Genomic DNA, 22911 nt, shown 5'->3' on the forward strand with positions numbered 1-22911 from the left:
AATCCGGCCCTTTTCAGTCGGCTCCAATTGGGTACCCAAAATCTCCTGGCCCCCGTTTCTAATGTAGCCATGCTGAGCTAGCGGGAGGGAATACTGACCGCACCCACGTGTCTGCGCCTTCCAGGGTGGGGCTGTTCGCAGGTGTTTTTCTTTCTTTTGCTAAGTGGCCACCTGGAGTGGAAGTTCCTCAAGGAATTTGCTCCCTAGAGGCAGCTGCTGGAGGTAGCAATCCGGCCCCCTGGGGAGGTTACAGGGCGGAAGTGGGGTGCGGGCGAGGGCAGTGCAGTGGTGCGATAGAGGCCGTGCTGAGCAGTGCCTGTTAGCAGCATGCCCTGGGCAGGATCCTTGTGCCAGGACAAACAGGAGGGGTTGGATTTAGTGACCATTCCCAATGCTAATTTGCGTCTGGGCTGGTTAATAACTTGCTCCTGGCTTTACCTGCCACACTCCCCCTCCCCCCGAGGGGTCCCGGAGCGCTGAAGAGACCCTGTGCCAAGCCCTGCTGGGAGCTGCCGGGCTTCTGGCCAAGCGGAGAGCAGGATACAGCGCTCCGGGAGCTAGCCAGTGCTACTGGCCGGTGGCCCGGGGGGAGTCATTGTCTAGTGGCCCTCGGGAAACGACCGTGCAACCTCTGGCCGGTGGGGCTGCGTCTGAGCGGAGGGTAGGAAATCGAATGACTCCGCACGCAGCGTTCAGCGTGCCTTGTCGGGAGCCACGTGCTGAACTCGGGCGACACTGCCGGGTGTGAGCCACTGACGTGCTAGAGACTGTGGGAACTATGAAAGCACTGCTGTGTTGCCTAGTGGTTGGAGCAGGGCCAGGGAGTGATCAGGACTCCTGGGTTCTCTTCTCTGTGTGATGGGGAGCAAGTCCCTTCTTCTCTCCATGCTGTGTCAGCCGGTTTATAGACCAGTGCTCTCTAGCACTGGGGGTCTGTGAAGTGCTGGAGCATCGTGGGGAGGAAGGAGCTAGAAAAGGTACCTGATGCTCCGGGGATGGCCCTGGAATAAGAACCTAGACAGAAGTGCAGTGTGTCCAGTGGCTTGAAGAGCCAGAGTAACTCAGGAGCGTGACGCAGCCCGATCCCAAGCCCAGCCCCGTCTAGCCCCCTCCGCGTTCAGATGCCCCTTTGTTTGTAATGTGCCAATGCTGCTGCCTTATCAGTTATTTTCCCTTTTCTTTTCCCCTCCTCGTCTCCACCCTGCCCTCCACTAGACTGGTCAGAACGGATATCTAAACGACAGCAGGTTAGTACCATCCAGCATGCTTCACGGCCACACCTGTAGCTTTCTCAGGGGAGGCCACGGTAACCCTGTAACGATGCTTTTCTCTGATGTTAACCAACAGACTCTCCAAGGAAGGCTTTTCTTCTAGCTCTCACAAAAGGAGGCAGATTTTTAGGTACCTCTGTGTGGTTTCTTGCGTACGTTGTTCTGCAGCGTGAGCTCGCCCCATGCATGGCTGCTTGTGGAGTCCTTTGAGTCGTATCTTTTGCAACATCCGTTGTTTTTTTTGTCTCCCAAACTAAATTGCTGCGGAGTCGTTTTTGCTGATTCATTCCAAACAAGGGCTGAAGGGTCACAGGGGAAGGAGGGGAGGCGAAAGGCTCGTCGGATCATAACACTTCACGAGCCACATGGTCCTACCTGCCTCTGACACCTGCGTTCTCACGGTGATAAACCCCAGCTGTCTAAGCAGGGATCAAATTAGCATCTCATCACACGTGTGCATCGGTGTTTCGTCCTGGTGGTGGTGGTGTTTGGGGGGGCTGAGCCCTGGCGGTACACGTTCCCCAGGCGTTGCTGCACAGAGCCCAGGGAATCCACTTCAGACACATTTTTGGTTGATTTCTTTTAACGGACGGACGGTTCCTTCTGACAAAAGGGGCCAGATTAAGAGCCCTAAGGGCTCTGTGGACCTGCAGAGCAGACAGGCTAGGCCAGGGCTGTGGGCGCTTAGTGCACCGGCCGGGCTGTTCCCCAGGTTTGAAGGTGGTAAGTGAACCAGGAACGTTTGGGAGCTGCTGGCCTAGGCAAACACAGAGCTACGTTTCCCCCAGCAGCCGGAGGGTGGCAGGAGCGGGCCTCTAGGCAACAGCTGAGTGTGCATGTCCCATTCGCACACTCCCCGGTCCCTGGGAGGCTGCAGGTGTGAGCCCTGCTTGTGACGGGGGCTTTTCAGAGAGGGGGGTACAAAGTTTCAGAAGGGCCTAAGGACTTCGGGGCCTACATCCTCAGTCCCGCAGGCCAAGGCCCTTGTCTGCGGGGAGCTGGACTGACCTGGAGCTTGGCGGTTCTGTCGCCTGCTGTTATTCAGTGCCCGGCTCTGTCTCGCTCACTCCCCGTCGCCAGACCTCAGGGCCCCTTGGGCACGGAAGCCAAGCCCACCCGTCGTGCAGCGCCGCGGTGGCATCTCAGGCCGCTGTGCTTGCAGCATGCTCCAAGAAGCCGAACAGCCGCTTGGGATTAATCTTTATCCCCTCCCACGTGGCGGTTCCTGTAATCTCGGCTTTCCGCCACCGCCATCGGGGCAGCGACGTTCAGGGAGGGGCTGGAGCATCAGGGCTGTGGGGGCAGCAGGGGAACGGCAGGTCCCCGTGCTCCTTAATGTGCAAGGTTCCAATGAACCCTGCTGCCAGTTCAGCGTTTCAGAATGTTCTCTTCGTGCTGTTAATTAACAGATTCACTGCGAAGCGCTCGGTGCTAATGAATGCTCCCGGAGCTCAAGCTGTAGCGAGACTAGCTGAGGGCGCGGCAGGAGACAGCACTGACGGGCAGTTGCTGTGCGGCAGGGTTCGGACGTGGGCACTGCGGAATGGCTCAGGGTATTAGCAAGGGAGAATCTGGAACCTATCCACCTGTAGGTCATCGGGGCCAGGCAGGGTCAGGTCTGGGATGGCTGGCAGATGTTCTCACCCGGCCAAAGGAATCAGGGGGGGATTGCGACAGAGGATTGAATGGAGACTCCCTCCAACTCCCTCCTCCGTAGCTCCGAAAGGGCTCCCCATCCCGAATGGGATGGGAGGGATGCCGATGGGGGTGGGGGTGTTGGAAGCTCGTCCGGCCCCTGCCCTTGCTGTAATGGGATGGTTCAGCCTCCCACCAGCACGATCTTCAGCCGTTAGAAACAAAGCAACTCTGGTTCCCCGGCTGTCGGCCAAGCGAGGGCCGCGGAGGGCACCGGCTGTGGTGTCCAGAAGCTGCGTATACTTTGCTTAGCTGGTTATTTGCCCCCACTGTCTCCCCCCGAGGTGCTGCGGCTTCACCAGTCCGCCCCCTCTGCTGTAGACGTCGAGCTCCCACTCGTACCAGTGTGTCGTGTGCAATGTGCATTATCGCCCCATGGCTAGGAGCCGGGAAGAGGAGGTGGGCTCTGCTCTGGAGCCTGCATAGCCAAAACACCAGGGTGGGGAGCAGCTGCAGCTTGGGGGGGTCCCGATCAGCTGGAGCCAGTGTTCCGACGGGTGACACAACTCAATGAAAGCCCCGCCCCTCCCGAGGCATGGCCTCGTGGCACCCATTCATGCCCTCTTGGTTTTGCACAATTCCCCCTCTTTGCCTCTTGGGTCCGGGCTCCCAGCCCAGAGGCCGAGGTGATGCCCATTAGTTCAGCTCTGATTGTGCGTCGGGGCGAGCCCGCAAAGCCTCTCTCTCCGGCCGGATGGCGTTTGTGACAATTCCCCAGGGACTGCTTCTGGTTCCGCTGCCCCACGCTGTCACACTCACATTCACGGTGACCCTTCCTCTGGGGGCAGGATGGCTGGAGTGCCCTGCTGCAGAGTGATGGGCCCTTGAGCTGGGGGGGGGTGTTAGTGTACATGGGAGCAGACCCCACCGGGGTCTAGGCCAGTGTCTGCCTCAGAAGGGGAGGGTCTGAGAGCTTGACCATTAGGGTATGTCTGCCCTGCAGCTGGAGCGAGGCTGCCGGCCCAGGCAGACAGGGCTGGACCGAGCACACTACAAATAGCGGTGTCGATGGAGCAGCACCAGCAGAGGCTCGGGCTGGCCACCCAAGCTCAGACCCAGGGGGAAGAGTGGGCTTCAGCTTGGCTAGCCAGCCCGAGTCTCCACCGGTGCCGTATCCACCCAGCTCTTTTCAGTGCACCAGCAGGAGTCTGTCTGCCCAGGCTCGCCCCCAGCTGCAGTGTAGACGTCCCCTTCAGCTCCTGGTGTGAGGAGGGGGTTAGCTGGGTGCATGGATCTCTGGCCAGAGCCAGCCCAGTCCTGCTCTCGGGGCGGCTTGTCAGCGGATCAGCGGGCTCTGGGCTGTTCGTTCCCAAGCAGCCGTGCGAGCGAGGCCATTGGGAAAGCCCCGGGGACTCCCGCAGCCCTGCACCACCCATTTCCCGTGTCTGGTGCCGGCGTGCCGGGCCCCAGAACACCTGCCGCCGCTCGCTCTCGTTCGTCTGCTCCCCTCTGCCGGGAGAGGCCGTGTAACCGCCGTGGTCTCTGCAGGGGGAACCGGGACACTCTGAACCGGGCCTCGGGCAGCCGTCAGAGCAGCACAGAGAGCGAGCTGAAGTCGCTGGAGCCCCGGCCGTGGAGCAGCACAGACTCGGACAGCTCCATCCGCAACCTGCGCCCGCCCGTCACTAAAGCCAGCAGCTTCAGTGGCATCTCCATCCTCACGCGAGGGGACAGCATCGGGAGCAGCGCCAGCAGGACGGCCAGGCCAGGTACCGCTTTGCCAGAGCCGGGGCCCTGACCCCGGGCCCACAGCACAGAGCTGGTGATTCCTGTGTCGTGCAATAGCAAGGTTGGGGGGGCTAGTGCATCTCTGGGCAGCTACCAGACACTGGGGCCTTATCTAACATGTCACCCTGGGGAGACTGGAATTGGTGAGCTCCTGGCCCAGCAACGTGTGTGTTCCCTGCGGTGCCACACTCCCATCCCCTGGGCCTGCAGGTCCTGTGGCACCCATTCCTCCCCCTCCGCGGGCTCTCACTGCCGGAAGGGGACTTTGCCCAGGCAAGGCAAACCGTCCTGCGCTTTTCTTGCTCTCAGGGGGAAGGAGCCGATAATTAGCTGATCTCGTCAGACTTAACCTAACAGCAGGTCAGGTGCTGCCAATTCTTAGAGAGCCACTAATCACAGGCTAGAGTTTCAGACGCACCATAACGGATTTCAACCCCCGTGCCTTGGTGAACCGGCCTGAACTGCCACTGGTCCCTGGCCCGGTGAGCGTGCCGGTTAAGGGCATTCCGGGGGCGTTACCAGCGCTCAGACTGGTTCCTTGTTAGGGAGACCAGCCGTATGTCACAGGCAGAAAAAGCAGCGTGCTGAATTTCCAGGTGTCCTCAGGCGTTTTCAGTGGAGAAAGCTGCGGTTTCATCGTCACTTGAACGCGGTGGTGATGGCCGAGTAGCCACACGGCAACTGACAAAAACCTTAGTCAGCGGAGAATGAAATCCTGCTTCCCCCTTCACTGTAACGCTCCCTCCGAAGAGCTGCCATCACCGGGCTGTGCTGAGACTCTGAGCTGAGTTTCGATTCATTAGTTAGTTTAGGTTAGTGGAGTTTTACATCGTTTGGCTTCATTGCAACAACTTGCTCCAGTGAAGGAGTAAAGAACTGACCTTAGAATCTGCCGGGTGTTATTTCAGAGCATAGACTGGCCTTTACAACGGAGCTTTTACCTTGTAACTCCAGGGCTGGGCACATCCCATTGTGAGGCCAGGTTTTCTTAAGAGTTTGGGGCTAGATTTTCACATGCCCAGCACCCGCAACTGGGGCTAGATTTTCACATGCCCAGCACCCGCAACTGGGGCTAGATTTTCGAATGGTGGGAGCTGAGCTCATTTTAAAATACGTGTGATTAGCGGCACGGCAGAGGATCTGTTCTTGCTCTTTCTGATTGCAGGGAGCTGTGTGTACTCTTTCCCGCGGCTATCTCTTGGGTACATGGTCTGATTTGGATTCAGACTTCATACATTGGCTAACCAATTGAAAGTACCGTTTCTTTTTGCTCTGGAAAAAAAGTAACTTGCAATTAAAGAAATTAACGTTCTCCAAACCTGCTATTGACAAATGAGTGGGCTTGCTAGGCCCATGCAGGGGTTAGGCAATTATTCTGCAGACTTACTCCTTTTTAAGTTGGGAAAATGTGCAGAAGAGGAGATTATTAAACTCTGCAGCATGTATCCCCGCCACATACCCACCCTGCTGCTTCCTGTAGTATGCAGAGCAAGTCACTTTCAATCATCCACGTATTAGCCCTGTTTAGAGCTGGGTCTCCAGTGAGGCGTACCTTTGTCCACGCCTTTCTTCCCTCTCTTGTTCATTTCTGATGATTGCTCATTGTTAGCTTCTTTATTTGTGAAGGGGATTGCCTTCCGTCTTCCCCTTCTGTGCAAGCACCTGCACAGTTCTCAACAGCACCTTTCTGCTAAGGCCCCTCTCTGACCCAGTGCCAGAGGGAAAACGTTCCCCACGTTACGTGCACGTGATATTTTATCCCACCAAACAAACGCATCAAATTGCTGCTTTTTCTATAGTAACCACTTTGTGCTGTGCTGTGGAGACCTCCAGCCAGCAGCGGTCGCTCCTGTTTACCCTGGCTCCTTCCCCTAGCTACGCAGGTGCATAGTTAAGGACCTCGCTCCTGGCTCTGGGCATGCTTTTGCACCCAGTAGGAGCAGGAGAGTTGGAATTGAACCAGATTCTGATGCCAGTAGGGTGACCAGATGTCCCGATTTTATAGGGACAGTCCCGATTTGTGGGTCTTTTTCTTATATAGGCTCCTGTTACACCCCCACCCCCTGTCCCGATTTTTCACACTTGCTGTCAGGTCACCTTAGCTGCCAGGCAGAGCAAAATATTCGCATTAGCTCCCCCAAGTGTGCCAAGCACTTCACACATGGAATGCGAGATCCCGGCCAAGCTGCGGTTAGACTAGTTCGCGAACAGACCAAAGGGGGCCAGGAAAGCACCATTTTGTAATGTAACTCATCAGTGCAGCGTTTGAGCACCGTAGAAAGCTGTGAGTGCGTGCTCTGGGTGTGCCTACCCCGCGCTCCAGAGATGTACGCGGGCAGGGTTGCGCTTGCGTGGCTAGCCCGGGGCTGCTAGTGGTAGCGAGCTAGCTTGCCTACGCGTGGCACCTCCTGCTTGCAGTGTGGACAGGGAGCGGGGAAGTGGCTCCTCGTCTGCCGTGATCTAGGAGCATGTTGCTCCCCGCACCGCTCCCAGAGCAGAAGCTTTCTCGGGGAAGGTTTCCATTTGGCAGGCAGACACAGATGTCTTTATACGGACAAATGAGCCCGGGGGAAACAGCCGGGGACGGATGGGGAGCCGGCTCATGGGTCCCTCTCCCAGGTACCGACACTGCCTCTTCTCTCTCCGTTCAAGGTCTGTCGCTAGCCCCGGAAGCATGCAGCCAAGTCTCCGCGTCCCAGCCTGGCCGAGGGAGCTTCTTGCCATGCACTGTGCAGCCGCAGCAGCACCAAGCCCTTCCGCCCGCTCCCCAGCAACAGCCGGCGATGAGTAATCACCTGATCTCCCCGGTGAGTCACAGCTCTGTCCCCTCGGGCTCCCTCCCGCCCGCCCGGCTCCGGAAGTGCAATAGCATTAGCGCTCCCGGCTCCAGAGGCTGAGAATTGGGCTTTGTGGGCAGCAGGTTGGCTCCAGGCTCCTGGTTGCAGATGTTTTTGGGGGGCTGCAGTTGCCTCGCTGTGTCTTAGGTTGGTGCTGTGCAAAGCGTCGGTAACGGGGCACCTGCGGGGAAAGGCAGCTCGCGCCGCTGGTCCGGCCCTCGAGTTTGACTTCTAAAGGGGCTTAGGGGCCCAAATCCCATTGACTTTCAGTAAGTCAGGCCCCCAACGCCCATAGGCTCCTCAGGGGGGAGATGGAGTGTGCATTCTGGTTATATGGGCAGGGCTGTGATCTCCCAGCCAGAGGGGTCACTGCAGAGTGTTCTGTGGGCTGCATTGCCCAGCAATCCAGTGCCCGTAGTCCTGCCTGCCCTGGCGCTGCCACTGGGGAACGTGCTGCCAGGCCTGTGGGCGCCTGGCCTCGTGGTAGGGAGGGTTCACGCCAGCCGGACGCTGGGTGTGGATGTAGGGCTCTGCCCTCCTGGTGTAGGTGGGCCCCCAGACCTTGCTGTGTTGCTCTGTCTCCGTGACTTTCCTGTGAGTCACGCCTAGGCCTGGTCACGCCTGCAGAAGTCTCCCGAAGAGGGTAAGTGGAGCTGGTGTCCTGAGCTTTGTATCTGCAAAGTGCCGCCGGAGCCATCAGTCCTGCGCGTGCCCCGGGAAGCCCAGAGGGGGTAGGCAAGGCAGAGGGGGTAGAGCGACTTGCTGCAGGCCATAGAGTCAGTGTTGGGAGCCAGGATTCCAGGCCTGTGCTCCGAGCTGGCTCTCTGAAAGCTCTCCATCTGAAGACGCAGAATCCAGAGCCCTTCCCCTGCCGTGGAGTGGGAGCAGGGAGGTCCCCGGGTGCGCGGCAGTGGGATCAGGGAACCCGGCAGCTGTTGTCTGACCTCAGGCCAGGCCGCTTGTGCTGTGCCAGCCTGCCCGCACTGCCACCTGTCTGTGCCTCTGCAGGGCACATGGCATTCCCTGGCTCCTCGTTCCTGGCAGCAGGAATGCCCTGGAGCTCTGGCCATACCCCCTCCTCGGAGATTCGCACCTACGCTCAGCTGATGGCCTGAGTAGGCCGGGTTGCCTGAGCTTCGTGACGCAGAGGGCAACTTGCATCTGGCCTGCATGAAAACAAAGCCTCATTCGCCAGCTCCCAGTTCCCCTGCGTGCTCGGACCTGCAGCCCCTCTGGAGGGACCGGCAGAAGCTGCTGCTTGTCTGAATTCTCCCGCCCTGCGATCCTGCAGCCGGTTAGCTTTGTCTCCCAGCTGCAGTCAGAGGGAGCAGGAGGCCTGGGATTGAGGCCTGGGGGTAGAGTTTGGTCTCCTGCGTTTTAAAAGGCCCAGGTTCATCTCCCTATCATTCTTGCCCACGGGATGCTCCACCAGCCAGGAGGGTCGGATGTGGACCCACGGCCCGTTAGAAAGCACCCGCGTTTGATGTTCCTCCTGACGCGGCTCCGTTCTCGGAGTCTGCGGGAACCATGTCTCCGCGGCTGTCTCTCGCTGTAGTTCGTTGGCCACCCACCACCCTTAAATGACGAGGTGAGGGGCGGTGGCGGTGGTGGTAGCCGGTCCCAGCCGCTGGCAGGGGAGTGCTGCATTGCTGACTGCGTACTGTGCCGGCTTTCGCTCCCGCTTGCCGATCTCCGCTCCATTCTGAGTTCTCTTCCAAAGCTGTGTTTCTCTACGGAGGGAGTCTGCTCAGTGTCCCCTTTCCTGCCCTCCCCATAGCAGGTTCCCCAAAAGAGCGAGGGGACCATCCTCCTCTTCTCGGGAGACAGTGTCCTGTGCAAGTCCATGGCTCCCCAGCCACTTCCCTGCTGTGTGGGTGACCGTCCAGGGCTTACCAGAATGGTTTCAGTGCCACACGCTGGACTGGGGGTGCCCCCGGCGTGTGGATCTGCTCAGGAACCTACCTCCGGGGAATGGCCGGACATAGGCAAAGTGACACCTTGTCTGTGCTGGGACAGCTCCCCCGGGGGACTGGTGCTGCGGTGTGTGCCCAGCGGCAGGCAGTCACGTGGGAATTGTAACCTCTCTTGGGACCAAGGTTTTGTTGCAGGGGAGTGTGGGAAGCTCCACGTTTGCCTTTCCACCCAGCTAAAAACCAGGATGGGGCCCTCCGCAGTAACCTCCGTGCTCCTCCCTCGCCGTGCCAGCCCAGGGAGTCTGCTCCGATTCCCTGCAGCCACAGCGGCAAGCTAAAATGTGTCACCGCCAGCCTTTGTCCCCAGGGCTGCTAGAGACGGAAGAGGCTCCCAAGTAGGGTGACCAGATGTCCTGATTTTATAGGGACAGTCCCGATATTTGGGGCTTTTTCTTATATAGTCACCTATTACCCCCCACCCCCGTCCTGATTTTTCACACTTGCTGTCTGGTCACCCTCCTCCCAAGCAGTGAGACTGGTGGCAGGTCCTGTGAACGCCAGGGTTGGCCAGCCATGTCTCATTCATTCGAGACTCCTCGTCTTCCATGTGGAGGTGGGCGCAGCTCTAATACAACCCCACCCCCAGCCCTAGATCGCCGAGGCGCCTCTGCCCCTCGGCGGGTTGGTAAACAGCGGAACTCGCGCTGGGGAGCGGCAGGAGGGCACGAGCCAGAAGCTGCTTGTAAGACCGGAACAAACGGATAGAAACTGGCCACCAACAAATGTAGGCTTGAAACTAGGGGAAGGTTTCGAACCGTCAGCGGAGTGATGCTCTGGAGCAGTCTTCCCAGGGGAGCAGTGGGGTAAGAAACCCTAACTGGCTTCGAGACTCAGCTTGGTTAGTCTATGGAGGGGGTGGTGTGATGGGACGGCCTACAATGGCACGTAGCCGCTCTGCGACTGCTAGCAGCAACTATCTCCAACGACCAGAGACAGGACACTAGCTGGGGGCGGCTCTGAGTTACTCCGGTGTCTGGCTGGTGGGTCTTGCCCACATGCTCAGGGTCTAATTGGTCGTCGTATTTGGAGTCGGGAAGGACTTTTCCCCCGGGTCAGGTTGACAGAGACCCTGGGGGGGTTTCGCCTTCCCCTGCCGCGTGGGGCACGGGGTCACTTGCAGGTTTAAACTAGTGTTAATGGTGGAGTGTCTGTACCATTATCTCTGAGGAGTGAATGTCTCAGCCGGAGTCTAGGGGCTGTTACAGGAGTGGGTGGGCGAGGTTCTGTGGCCTGCAACGTGAAGGAGGCCGGACTAGCTGATCAGGATGGTCCCTTCCGACCTTAGTCTGTGAGGCGAAGAACCGGGGTGCTGAGCACAACATGCGCTGCTGGGCGCCGTGACAAGGGGCCCAGGCCAGTGCCTGTTTCTGGGCCCCGGCGTAACACGCCCGGCAGCCGTTTGTCTTCACCCCAGAGCTCCAGTCCCTTCCGCCTGACTGCCGCTACGTATCCCACAATGCACAGAGCTCAGCAACGAAGCAAAGCACAGTGGGATACCCACCCAGAATGCCGTGCGCTTACTCCACCCTGAGTCCTAGCCATGTAGACCGGCTGATCCGGATTGAATCAGAAAACAGTTGACGGTGTGTATGCAGTGAGTGCCTCCTCCGGACGGTTCGCCCGCCAGAACTCAGTGCGAATGAAACCCCTCGGTGTAGACAAGGCTGGAGACTGTCTGCGTGGTGCGTGGCTGGCTCCCCGCCCGACCTCGCCCTTATCCAGGAGGAGTCGGCGCTGATCCAAGGCTTGCCGGGAGAGTCTGTCTGCGGGTTGGGGGGTGGGTGTTAGCCCCCAGCGGGAATCGCTTGAGAAAGCAGCTCAGCAGAACCGCAGAGGCCAAGCAGGGCAACTTCACCCAACGTTTCCACACACACCCCTCGCGCCCCCAGGCAGCTGTAACTCACCAGGGGTGGCGTGGTGCCAGCCTGGGGTTCAGAGCTGTCCGAGCTCCATGGCACAACTGAATGGAAGGCAGCAGATGTGGCTTGGAATGGCAGGGGCCTTGGGGTGCTGAACTGCTCCAGCTGCTCCAAAAGCTGGGGGGAGCCTTGCTTCTCACACACACCCCTCCCAAAATGGCCAGTATGGGGCTGTTCCCACCAGCGGTGTTTGATTTCCCCATTGCTTTGTCCGAGATCTGGTGGGAGTTTGGGCGTGAGCCACAGGGTGTTGGCAAAGGCTTTGGAGGTGCAGTGTGGCCAAGTCTTGCCGTGTCATCGCATGTCTCGGCTAAAGCCTCAGCTCCCGGAGTCCTGTGATTACAGGAGAATCTTGGCCCTGAAAAGCTTGGAACCAGGAGGTGACTGGGAAGAACCCGGCACTTCCCCGGGGTTGAATTCTCATGGGTTTGTAGCTGATCTCATGGCAGGTTGGGTCACGAGGGGTTAGCAGCGTTAAACTACAGTGTGGTCAGTGATGAGAAAAATCTGCCCAAGTCCAAGAGCCGTCGGGCAGCTGAACAGTCCCTGAAAGGCACCGTGGCTGAAATGGGCGTGGGGGGCAGCGGGGGGGAACCCCAGGGGTGGCATGAGAGGAGTGCGGGATCTCTGTCCCTCTGCGCCCAGCAATGGTGCCTGCGTGGGGGTGGAGCTTCTGAAGGAGCAGAAAGCGTCGTGGTTTGTGTGAGGGGGTGAGAGCTGCCCCCACCCCCGTTCCTCTTCCCCCCATTCCAGCCCCCCACAGAGAGCGGCTTCCCCAGCTCCCCAGAGCATCCATTTCTTTTTCACGGTGATATGAAAAACCATAGCTTTCTGCAGCCCCGTTCGCCTCCTCGGCGCGCGCCTCTGTGTGTCTGGAATGAGCTCGGATGACTAACCTTGCCCTTCCTTCTTTCTCTCCCTCCCCCATGCCCCCCCCCTCTCTCTTCTCTCCCCTTCTCCGCTGGCCTCAGCCGGTCCCAGCTCTGCAGACTGTTCAGTACTCTGCCAGCTCCTGTCCCCAGGTCCTCCTGCCCGTGTCTCCGCCCCAGCAGTACAACATGGTATAACCCGTGTCTGTCCCGTGTGTGCCGTGTCTGTGTTGTGCGAGCTTTGCTAACCTGGGCTGTTCTGTAGGGCCCGACTCTCCGGGAGGGGGCTAGTGCCAGGGCAGGCGGGCGGAGGGGCAGGGCTGCCGTGGGGTTGCAGGCAGTAGCCCCAGTGGCTTGTGTTAAACGTGCCTTGAGAAGCAGGTGTGGACTCCCAGCCGGCGCCAGACTGAGCATGCTCACCCCTGTCCCATCGCCCGGTGCTTTGGCCCCAGGACCCCTGGCCTTCGGTGGTTGTGCTGTGGCCCATTCATCCCCTGGAGCTGTCTCGCAGGGCGTGCTGGGGGGGTGGACACACTCCCTTACGCAGCGGTGAGCAGATGGTGCTCGAGCTGACAGCAAGGGAAAGAGGACGGAGGGGCTGCACCAGCATTTGGGGGTCATTTTGCAAACGCCTGATGTCTGGATTCCCAAAGCAGCCAGCGGGTGCTGCCTATTAAGCTACTGACTGACTGCACAAGCAGCATCGGACCCGTGCCAGGTCGCCTCCGTCCACTCGCTCCGGTCCTGTCCCTGTTGGTCTTCGCAGGTGCTCAACTGGGACCGGTTCTGGATGCAGCGTTGCAGGCTGCGAGCAGCAGCGACCAGCTGCCCTTTGGCTCTGCAGTGCGCTGCGTTCGCCTGGAGCGGGCTGGGACTGCCAGGGCAAAATGTGGGGAGGGGTCTGAACTTTAGGGCAGGCCCCGAGGCCGTAAGAGCCGTGGGGAAAGGCTGGCTGGCCGGCCCAGCACGGGGGGAGCCACGTTACCCTTTATTTAGTGACTCCATCCTCCCAACCCCTGACACAGCCCCCCCCGGCTCCTTGCTTCCAGCCCCGAAGGCTGTTTCCTGGCCGGGCAGATGTGATCTGCCCAAGCGCTATGCTCACGACTCTGGGCTTCTCCCGAGGCAGCTCGGGGAGGAGGGGGGGAGAAGCTTCTCGTCCTTGCTGTTGGCATGACCCAGAGACACCGTTGCCCATGCTCTGTTCTCTTTCTCCCTCCGCCTGCAGGCCGAAGAGCTCAGCTCCCCCTTTGGGCAGATCAGCCTCAGCCGTCAGGGCTCCACAGAAGCTCCGGACCCATCCTCGGCCATGTTCCAGCCGCCCCTCATCTCCCAGCATCCTCAGCAGACGGGATTCATCATGGCGTCCCCGGGACAGCCCATCCCCGCCTCCAGCTACTCCACCTCGGGACACACGGCCCCCGCTCAGCAAGTCCTGCAGCCCCAGGGCTACCTGCAGCCTCCCCAGCAAGTAAGGAGCAGGGGCTGGGACCGTGTGCGTGGCCTGGGGCGAGGCAAGCGCCAAGTGTTGGGGTGAAGGGGGGGGCACCCCCTGGGAACGGAGCGTCTAGTCCACGTTGGGACTCAGCCTGCACCCTTTGCGCTGGCTACCAGGGGTATTGCAGTGACACAGACAGGCCTGAGTCACTGATCAGCGCTGCGGACACCCCAGAAAGAGACGGTCCCTGCCCCACAGCGCTCGCTGTCTTGGGGTCTGCACAGGAAGGCTAGACCAGTAGGAATCACGGTCTGAATGGGACCTCCTATCGTCTCCCAGGGGGACGTTCTCGGGCCAGGTCTGCACTACAGACCTCTGCTGGCACAGCCGTTGTTCGGGGCTGGGGTGAGCTCTTTGCCAGCAAAGCCCCAGCGCAGACCCAGTTATGCCAGCAAAACCGCGCTTTTGCCAGTAGAGCTAATTTCACTCCCGGGGCTGGAATAAGCGATCCGCTGTGTCCACACTTGGGGTGCTTTGCCGGGATAGCATAGACCCGGCCTTACTCCGGTATGTGAGGGGCCTTTTCTGGGTTTAGTTCATGTCCCTTGGGAAGGGGGTTAAGCTAAACCGGAAACCCCCACTTTTACTCCCAAATAAAAGTGTCTGCCAGCGAATTCTAACTGCACCATAACCAGTCGAGCTTTCGAGAATAGGCCAAGCCCTAAAGAGAGGTCTACAGGTGTTTGCATGGGCTACAAAAGTTTTGGTGACGGGCTCTTGTATCTAGTTCTAACGTGACCCAGTGGCTGGAAGTTGAATCCTGGCACATTCAGACTGGAAATAGGACATTTTGACCAGTGATGGGAATGAACCATCGGAACAACTTGCCGAGGGCTGTGGTGGGTTCTCTGGCACTGGTGGTTTTAAATCAAGAGCCATGGGTGGTTTTTCTACCAGAACAGCTGTAGTTCAACCAGGAATTCTTTCGGGAAAGTCCCAGAGCCTCTGTTATCAGGAGGTGGGACTAGCCCATGAAAGACGAGAGACATTGGGGTGGAACATAAGAAAAGACACTGGTCAGCGTCCATTGGGAAGGGGATTCTCCTTCACTTCCTGTCCTACGCTCTTGCCCAGCGTGATGCTGTGCAGTGTATCACCCCCAGAGATGGCTGCAATCTGAGGGGGGGCGGTGGCAGGATCCCCGCGTCCAGGTCAGAGAAAATCCCAGGTACTCCTGGGCTCTTGAACCTAGCAGAGGAAGGTGGAACGCGAACCGGCGGCTGGAAGGTGGAACCAGCCTCGTTCCGGTTGGCAGAAAGGCCCCACTGTTTAGCACTCTTGGAAGCGACGTCCAAGGGGAGCGGTCGGGTCTCCCCCTCTGGATGGCTGGAAGATGCTTTAGTCGAACACGTTGCACAGGGTCACTGGGTGACGTGCTGGCCTGTGATCTATACACCGCTGCTCTAACGGGCTCGTCTAGCCGTAAGCTCTAGGGATCTATAAAGAAAGCGCGTAAGGCCCCGGTCCTGCAGCTTGTCCCCACGTCAGTAGGGTTCCAAAGTGCTGCCATTGGGGCCCGGTGTGGGTGGGAGTTGGGACCTCCCAAACCTGGGCTGCTGTGTGAGCAGCAGCAAGAGACCAACTCACCGTATCCCCTGCTGTGCTGGTGTGAATCCAAAGCCCCTCCCCCCTTCCCCGCCATGCCCATCACACGCGGCAGGCTGCAGCCCTGACTCTGGTTCTCGGCCCTGTGGGGGCAGCTTTGTGAGCTCGCAGGGTGGGGGCTTGTTCCTCTCTAGCAGCAGCCCCAGCGTGAGTCCTGTGGGGGCTGGCCGGGGGCTCCATTTTCTCACCCATTACTCGGAGCGGCTCGATTTATCCACAGACTTTCTCTGTTCTGTTAGATTCAGGTTTCCTACTACCCGCCCGGGCAGTATCCAAACTCCAGCCAGCAATACAGACCTCTCAGTCACCCGGTGGCCTACAGCCCCCAGCGCAATCAGCAGCTCCCGCAGCCTTCACAACAGCCTGGTAAGGGGCTCGGGCAGGGAGCAGGCCGGGGCTGGGCAGCGGCGGGGTCTGAGCTGCTTCCACCCGATGACAGATTAATAGGGCTGGTGCTCCCCAGGCCTTGTCTATCTGCCCACTCGCCGCGGTTACTCTTAACTTGCTCCAAACTGTTTCTCTGGGCTAGAGACGGCGGCACAGCAAAGCCTCTTTCTCACTGCCTGGCTGGTGGGCTTTGTTCACACACTCGGGGTCCCACCACCAGGCAGATTGGGGGTTGGGCAGGAATTTCCCCCCAGCTCGGATTGGCAAGGGGAGCGGGGGGCAGTTCCGGCAGTGTGGGGTGCAGGTGCTCGGCTGGGATTTCTTGGCAAGTCTCACCTGTCCAATTCCCTGTGATGTCCATGGCCTCGGGCATTGGTGGTACCTGGGTACCCTGTTCTTAGCCTTGGGCTCACAGCTTAGTTCCTGGGGGCTGAAATGTGTTCGTCTGACTAAACTCTTTGGCTTTGTCAGGAGTCCAGGGGGTGTGCTATGCAGGAGGTCAGACGGGCGAGCAAATGGTCCCATCTGGCCTTTAAGGCTGTGAAACCAGGAGGCGTTTCTACCCCCTGTCTCAGCCCAGAAGCTTCGTGTCCCATCTCCCCGCTCCCACCCCCGCCGGCGTTTCACCTTTAGTTTTGGTGTTTATCACCTGAGTGCAGGAAAGAACTTTAAACCCTGTTTATTAATGCATGAGAAGAACACTTAGAACTGGCTGAGTTTTCTATCCAGCCTGCGGGACTCTCTGCCACAAGATATCATGGAGGGCAAGAGGTTTTAAAACCTCTCCTGCTCGGGCATAAACCAACTGGAAGAGGCGGTGTGACCTAGTGGGCAGAGCACTGGACTGGGAGTCCGGAGCCCTGGGTTCTATTCCCAGCTCCGTCACAGACCAGCCGGGTGTCTGTGGGCAAGTCGCAGCCCCTCCCTGTGCCTCAGTTTCCCCATATGTAGAATGGGGAGAATAATACCGACTGCCTTTGTAACATGCGCTGAGAGGGCTAGAGAACAGCTAGGGATACTGTGGGGGGGTGAGGTTGGAACTCTCTCCGGCGTCGGGGTAGAAATACTGTAGTGCCTGTCGTAGGGGTCCGTCCTGCTCGCCGGTTTGTGCCACGCGGCATCCTCGCTGCAGAGCCTTTCCTGGCTGCAGCTGAGTGCGGGGCGTGAACGTGACCAAAGGGACCCGAGCTGCGGCACTGGAGACGTGCTTACATCCCGCCCCTGTCCCGCAGCAGGTTTACAGCCAATGATGTCCAACCAGCAGCAGACGTTCCAGGGCATGCTGGGAGTCCAACCGTCCCAGACCCCCGGCCTCCTCACCAATCAGAGGAGCAACATGGGGAGCCAGATGCAAAGCATGCTGGGAGTCCAGCAGTCGCAGACCTCCAGTCTCCTCAGCAATCAAAGAGGCAACATGGGAAACCAGATGCAAGGCCTGATGGTCCAGTACACGGCACTGCCCTCTTACCAGGTGTGTAGCGGGGCGTCGCTCAGAGGACGCGGGACACAACTCCGGGGCCGACGCCAGCCCAGCTGAGATAAGGCTGCTGGACGCCAGAGTCAGCCTGGGCTCACAGGCGAGGGAACCCCCCTGCGTGTCACTCCCAGCACTCCCACGTGCCACCCCAAGAGCCAGGCCAGGCCAGGCCGGTGTGTGAGCCCTGACGTCTGAGCGCTGCCCCCGCGCCAGTTTCCAGGGTAACCGGGTATTAATAGTCACAGCGGGAGCAGCTAAATTTGTCTAGCTCCTGAAATAATCCGGAGCAGGGGGTGTGAACTGGAGGCCAGGCGCATAATGCGGGCTGCACAGACGGGGTCCCCCAGAAGCCTGCTCCCCCCGTCTTGCTTCTAATACCCACGGGTGTTCTCATTCCCCGGCGGTGGCGTGAACCCGGCACTCCCTCCCCTTGACGCGTGTGCGAAAGGCCCTGATGCTGGGAGCTTGGGGGTGTGGCAGAGCCAGTCCCAGACCAGAATGCCCGGGGCTCTCCGTCCGCAGGTCCCCAGCAATGGGCCTTCCACCCCTTCCCTAGCGAGGCTGCCCCCAGCCTGGTGTGGACTCTCTTGCGTTCCTCCTTTGCTTCTGGTCACGCCCCAGGTGGGAGCGCCACCTCCTCCAGTGCCGCTCCCCATGGCTCCCCTCCCCTTCTTGGCGCAGGTCCCGGTGGCTAGCGAGTCGCAGGGGGTGGTCCAGCAGCCGTTCCAGCAGCCGGTGCTGGTGTCCGCCAGCCAGTCGGTTCAGGGAGGGCTGCAGTCCGGCGGGATGCCGGTTTATTACAGCGTCATCCCCACGGCCCAGCAGAACGGCACCAGGTAAGGGCAGCGGCGTCTCCGGCCCGCCTCTGCTCGGAGAGCGAGGGGCCACGGTGCCTGCGGGGGCAGCTCAGCGCGCTCTGCACGCGGGGGGGCGTGCGGTGGGTGGTTGCTGGCCGAGCTGGCCTTGGTCAAAGGGGAGAGGTGCAGCAAGGCGGGGGGGCAGTGGGGGGTGACTGGGGCGCACTTAGGGGGCTGCGTTTGGCCTCTCTGCAGCGGTCCTGTGAGACAGGAGCCAGCCCAGGGAGGGCTGCCCCGAGTCCCCGTGCGTCTGCAGTGCGGGGAGGTGGCCCCAGCACAAACGGGTGCAGTCACCCAGCCTGTGTTGGGGAGAAGCTGCCTCTCAAAGGCGGGGTCTGGGGAAATGCAACTCTGACGCCTCACCGCAGCTCTCTCCTCCCCTCCGGCAGCCCCTCAGTCGGGTACCTGCAGCCTCCCGGCTCCGAGCAGTATCAGATGCCCCAGTCTCCCTCGCCCTGCAGCCCGCCACAGATGCAGCAGCAGTATTCGGGTAAGGAGAGACCGCCCGTTCCCGGGCTCACCCTGCCCCCTGCTGGGCGCTGGGAAGTACCTTGGCATCGTAGCCCAGGAGGGGCTGGCTCTCTGGGGGGGTTGGTAAGGCACAGCTGAGTCCCCCCCACCCCCCGACCCAGGCCAACGGAAGCGGTTGGTGGCTTCTGTGAACTGAGTCGGGTGGGTCTCAGCCCAGTTCCACGCCCCCCGCGGTCATCAGCAGACACGCCAAGGCCGGGCTGGGGCCAGGCAGAGCCCGGTGTGGGGCAGCCAGCGGAGACGCTGGGCGGCCAGGCTGCCCCACACCAGGGCTCTGTAGGGAAATCGAGGGAGAGACGGAGGCGGCTCAGTGTTCGGACGCTCTGGGATGGAGGGAGCATTTGCCTGGAGAACGAGGCCCCTGGGGGGGTCTGCTCCGCTCACACAGCCCAGCTCTGCTCCTCCCCCCGCGGTGGCTGGGAGTGGTGTCCGAGGCCAGCGGCCCCCGCCCATGGGCTAGCCAGGCCTTTCAGCCAGGGCCAACCGGGCTCTTCCCGGCCTTGCGTTGGCTGGGCCTCGTGTGCCATCTGCTGGGAGCATTGGGTATTGCAGCAGGCTCTGGGCCTCGACAGCCTTGAGTTGTCTGGAATCAAGCTTTTAAAATTGTGGTGACAGCCAGGGGCTGGGAGCCAGGACTCCTGGGTCCTATCCCCAGCTCTGGGGGGGAGTGGGGGCTAGCGGGTTAGAGCAGGGGGGGCTGGGAGCCAGGACTCCTGGGTTCTATCCCCAGCTCTGGGGGGGGAGTGGGGGCTAGCGGGTTAGAGCATGGGGGGCTGGGAGCCAGGACTCCTGGGTTCTATCCCCAGCTCTGGGGGGAGTGGGGGCCAGTGGTTAGAGGGGGGACTTGGTTCTCACCTTGGCTACCACACGTGCTGTGTGACTCACAAGGAGCCTGTCAGTGAAATGGGATGAAGTGTGCTGTGTGGTTGTGGGGTGTGCAAAGCCTTGTGGATGGGGAGAGGGCAGAGCGATGGGGGTGTGGGTGGGGGGCAGCAATCCCACTGGCTCCATTGGGTTTCTGCTGGGGATGTTCAACTGGGCTCCCGGTGCACATCTGGGGGGCAGCAGGCCATGCAGGAGGGGCAGGTGCTGGGGGAGGTGCCAGGCGGACACGCGGGAGGTACAAGGGAGTGCGTCTCTAGGCTCCCTGGGGGAGGGTGCCGGGGTTTTCACACCAACACCTCTCTGCAGCCGACCGGCGTTAGCCACACCCCTGGGGCTGCCTGGCATTGCGAGCCGTCGGCCAGGACAGATCAGCTAGGGCAGGAGTGCCCCTGCAGCAGCTGCGTGGCCCATGATGTCACCCTTCCCCTCTCCAGCTGGCTGGGGGAAGGGGGGGTCAGCAGCCAGGCTGAGGCCAGCCCAGCTATGGCCGCCTTTCTCGAGCTGCCCCTCCTCCCCCCGGCGGCTGGAGCAGGATGTAGCGCTGGTCAATTTCCCTCATCCTCCTGCCAGCACTGAGGGAGCAAACACGGCCCCACCCGGCTCTGCCCCGGTCCCGTCCCAGCGCGGCGCAACCCCCGGTGTCGTTAGCCAGCCGGGCCGGGCCTCAGAGAGCCCATGAGCCGCTCCCAGGGCAGGGCGGCTGCAGCTGCCGAGCCCAGGAGCCCAGAGCCCGGTTGGGCTGGAGGCAAGTTCCAGGTGGCGCCAGCCCCACTAGGCTGCACTGCCTCGCCTGAGGAGCACAGCTGGGGCTGGGGGAAGAGAGGAGCTCGGGGGGACGGAGCTGCCCCAGCCAGCCCAGGGCAGCTGAGCCGTTGGTGGCCAGGCCAGGGCACTGCTTTGCTCTCAGGGGAGCCTGGCATGGTCTGGGTCAGGCAAGGAACGCTCCCTGGAGCCGCCCGCCCTGCGGGGTCACCCAAGTGCAGGCTGGGGCCCCAGGAGCTCCTGGTTTTCACTGTGGGCGGGCACAGCGGGGGTGCTGGGGGTGCAGTGCCAGGCATGGAGAGTGGAGGAATAGGGGTGCTGTGCCAGACGCAGGAGAGCATGGGGGTGCATTGCTAAGCATGGGGAGAGGATTGGAGTGCAAAGCCAGTCACGGGTGCAGTGCCAGGCACAGGGAAGGATTGGGGTGCAGTGCGAGGCACGAAGATGCAGTGCCATGCACAGGGAAGAATTGGGGTGCAGTGCCAGGCACGGAGGTGCAGTGCCAGGCACAGGGAAGGATTGGGGTGCAGTGCCAGACACGGAGGTGCAGTGCCAGGCACAGGGAAGGATTGGGGTGCAGTGCCAGACACGGAGGTGCAGTGCCAGGCACAGGGAAGGATTGGGGTGCAGTGCTAGGCATGGGTATGCAGTGCCAGGCACAGGGAAGGATTGGAGTGCAGTGCGAGGCATGAAGATGCAGTGCCATGCACAGGGAAGAATTGGGGTGCAGTGCCAGGCACAAAGGTGCAGTGCCAGGCACAGGGAAGGATTGGGGTGCAGTGCCAGACACGGAGGTGCAGTGCCTGGCACAGGGAAGGATTGGGGTGCAGTGCCAGGCACGGAGGTGCAGTGCCAGGCACAGGGAAGGATTGGGGTGCAGTGCCAGGCACGGAGGTGCAGTGCCAGGCACAGGGAAGGATTGGGGTGCAGGGCCAGGCACGGAGGTGCAGTGCCAGGCACAGGGAAGGATTGGGGTGCAGTGCGAGGCATGAAGATGCAGTGCCATGCACAGGGAAGAATTGGGGTGCAGTGCCAGGCACAAAGGTGCAGTGCCAGGCACAGGGAAGGATTGGGGTGCAGTGCCAGACACGGAGGTGCAGTGCCAGGCACAGGGAAGGATTGGGGTGCAGTGCCAGACACGGAGGTGCAGTGCCAGGCACAGGGAAGGATTGGGGTGCAGTGCCAGGCACGGAGGTGCAGTGCCAGGCACAGGGAAGGATTGGGGTGCAGGGCCAGGCACGGAGGTGCAGGGCCAGGCACAGGGAAGGATTGGGGTGCAGGGCCAGGCACGGAGGTGCAGTGCCAGGCACAGGGAAGGATTGGGGTGCAGTGCCAGGCATGGAGGTGCAGTGCCAGGCACAGGGAAGGATTGGGGTGCAGTGCCAGGCACAGGGAAGGGTTGGGGTGCAGTGCCAGGCATGGAGGTGCAGTGCCAGGCACCAGGGGGATGGGGTGCAGTGCCAGGCATGGGGATGGGGTGCAGTGCCCGGCACGGTCCCCCCGGAAAGCCCCTGCACCAGGTGGAAGTTTCTGTAGCCAGGGGAGCTGCTCTGATGTGAGCACCCCTCGCCTGGCTGGGGGCAGGGGGTGCCAGTCCCAGGTTGTGAGCCTGGGAGCTCCCGTCCCAGCCGCCGTCTCCTCTTGGCAGGGGTGTCTCCGTCGGGGCCCGGCGTGGTCGTGATGCAGCTGAACGTGCCCAGCGGCCCCCAGCCCCCGCAGAACCCTCCCGTGGTGCAGTGGAGCCACTGTAAATACTATGGCCTTGACCAGCGGGGGCAGAAGCCGGGGGAGCTGTACAACCCAGACACCAGCGCCCAGGTACAGGGCGGGGGGGGCCCAGGCACTAGCCCAATGCCGGGGGGGCTGGGGGTTGGATTCAGCCCCTTGCAGAGAGCCAGCTCAGCACGTCCCCTTGGGGTGGGGTTAGGGGGCTCGGGGCCCGATCCGTGCGTCTAACCCTTTCCCCCGTCTCCAGGCCAGCACCCAGCTAACCAGCCCCATCACGTCCCCCACTCAGTCCCCGACACCGTCTCCCGTGACCAACCTCAACAGCGTCTGCACAGGGCTCAGCCCGCTTCCGGTCCTCACGCAGTTCCCCCGGCCCGTGGGCCCAGCACAAGGTGAGACGGGCTGCGGGGAGCGTTTGAACCAAAAAGCCTCTGCAGTGAAACTGGCCAAGCTCAGAGCTCGAGGGGCCCGGGCCCAAGGCATGGGGTGGGATTGACAGGGTGCATTGTGGGAGCTTGCATCTGGACAGTGGGCCCTTGGCCCAGTCCCCTGGGGAGGTGCCAGTGGCCAGAGTGTGAACCCTGACTTGCCGAGGCAGCCTTCGAACCTGCAGAGCCGTCGCTGGGTAGAGCCTGGCGCTCCAGGGGGCAGGGCCTGGCTCCCCACGGGGCGGAGCCAGCTGTTACAGGGGGCGGGGCCTGGTGCCCCATGGGATGGGGCCAGCAGTTGCAGGGGCGGAGCCTGGCTCCCCAAGGGGCAGGGCCAGCGGTTGCAGGGGTGGGGCCTTGCTCCCCGGGGCTGACTCAGCTGTTGCAGGGGCGGAGCCTGGCTCCCCACAGGGCGGGGCCAGCTGTTGCAGGGGGCGGGGCCTGTCGCCCCACAGGGCGGG

General features: G+C 61.2%; 1 protein-coding gene across 1 annotated transcript in view; it reads left to right on the forward strand.

Annotated features, from left to right (window-relative positions):
- The window catches only part of R3HDM2 (R3H domain containing 2), a 69808-nt gene that overhangs the window by 43162 nt on the left and 3735 nt on the right, over nt 1-22911 (forward strand). Inside the window, exons 11-22 of the mRNA XM_065419064.1 lie at nt 1216-1247; nt 1348-1401; nt 4455-4675; nt 7347-7501; nt 12395-12484; nt 13521-13763; nt 15635-15761; nt 17018-17253; nt 17941-18095; nt 18506-18606; nt 21943-22112; nt 22270-22414. Coding sequence (XP_065275136.1) covers nt 1216-1247; nt 1348-1401; nt 4455-4675; nt 7347-7501; nt 12395-12484; nt 13521-13763; nt 15635-15761; nt 17018-17253; nt 17941-18095; nt 18506-18606; nt 21943-22112; nt 22270-22414 — 1729 coding nt within the window. The remainder of the gene's footprint in view (nt 1-1215; nt 1248-1347; nt 1402-4454; nt 4676-7346; nt 7502-12394; nt 12485-13520; nt 13764-15634; nt 15762-17017; nt 17254-17940; nt 18096-18505; nt 18607-21942; nt 22113-22269; nt 22415-22911) is intronic.

Source organism: Emys orbicularis, chromosome 19, assembly GCF_028017835.1.
Source record: "Emys orbicularis isolate rEmyOrb1 chromosome 19, rEmyOrb1.hap1, whole genome shotgun sequence".
Lineage (NCBI taxonomy): Eukaryota > Metazoa > Chordata > Testudines > Emydidae > Emys > Emys orbicularis.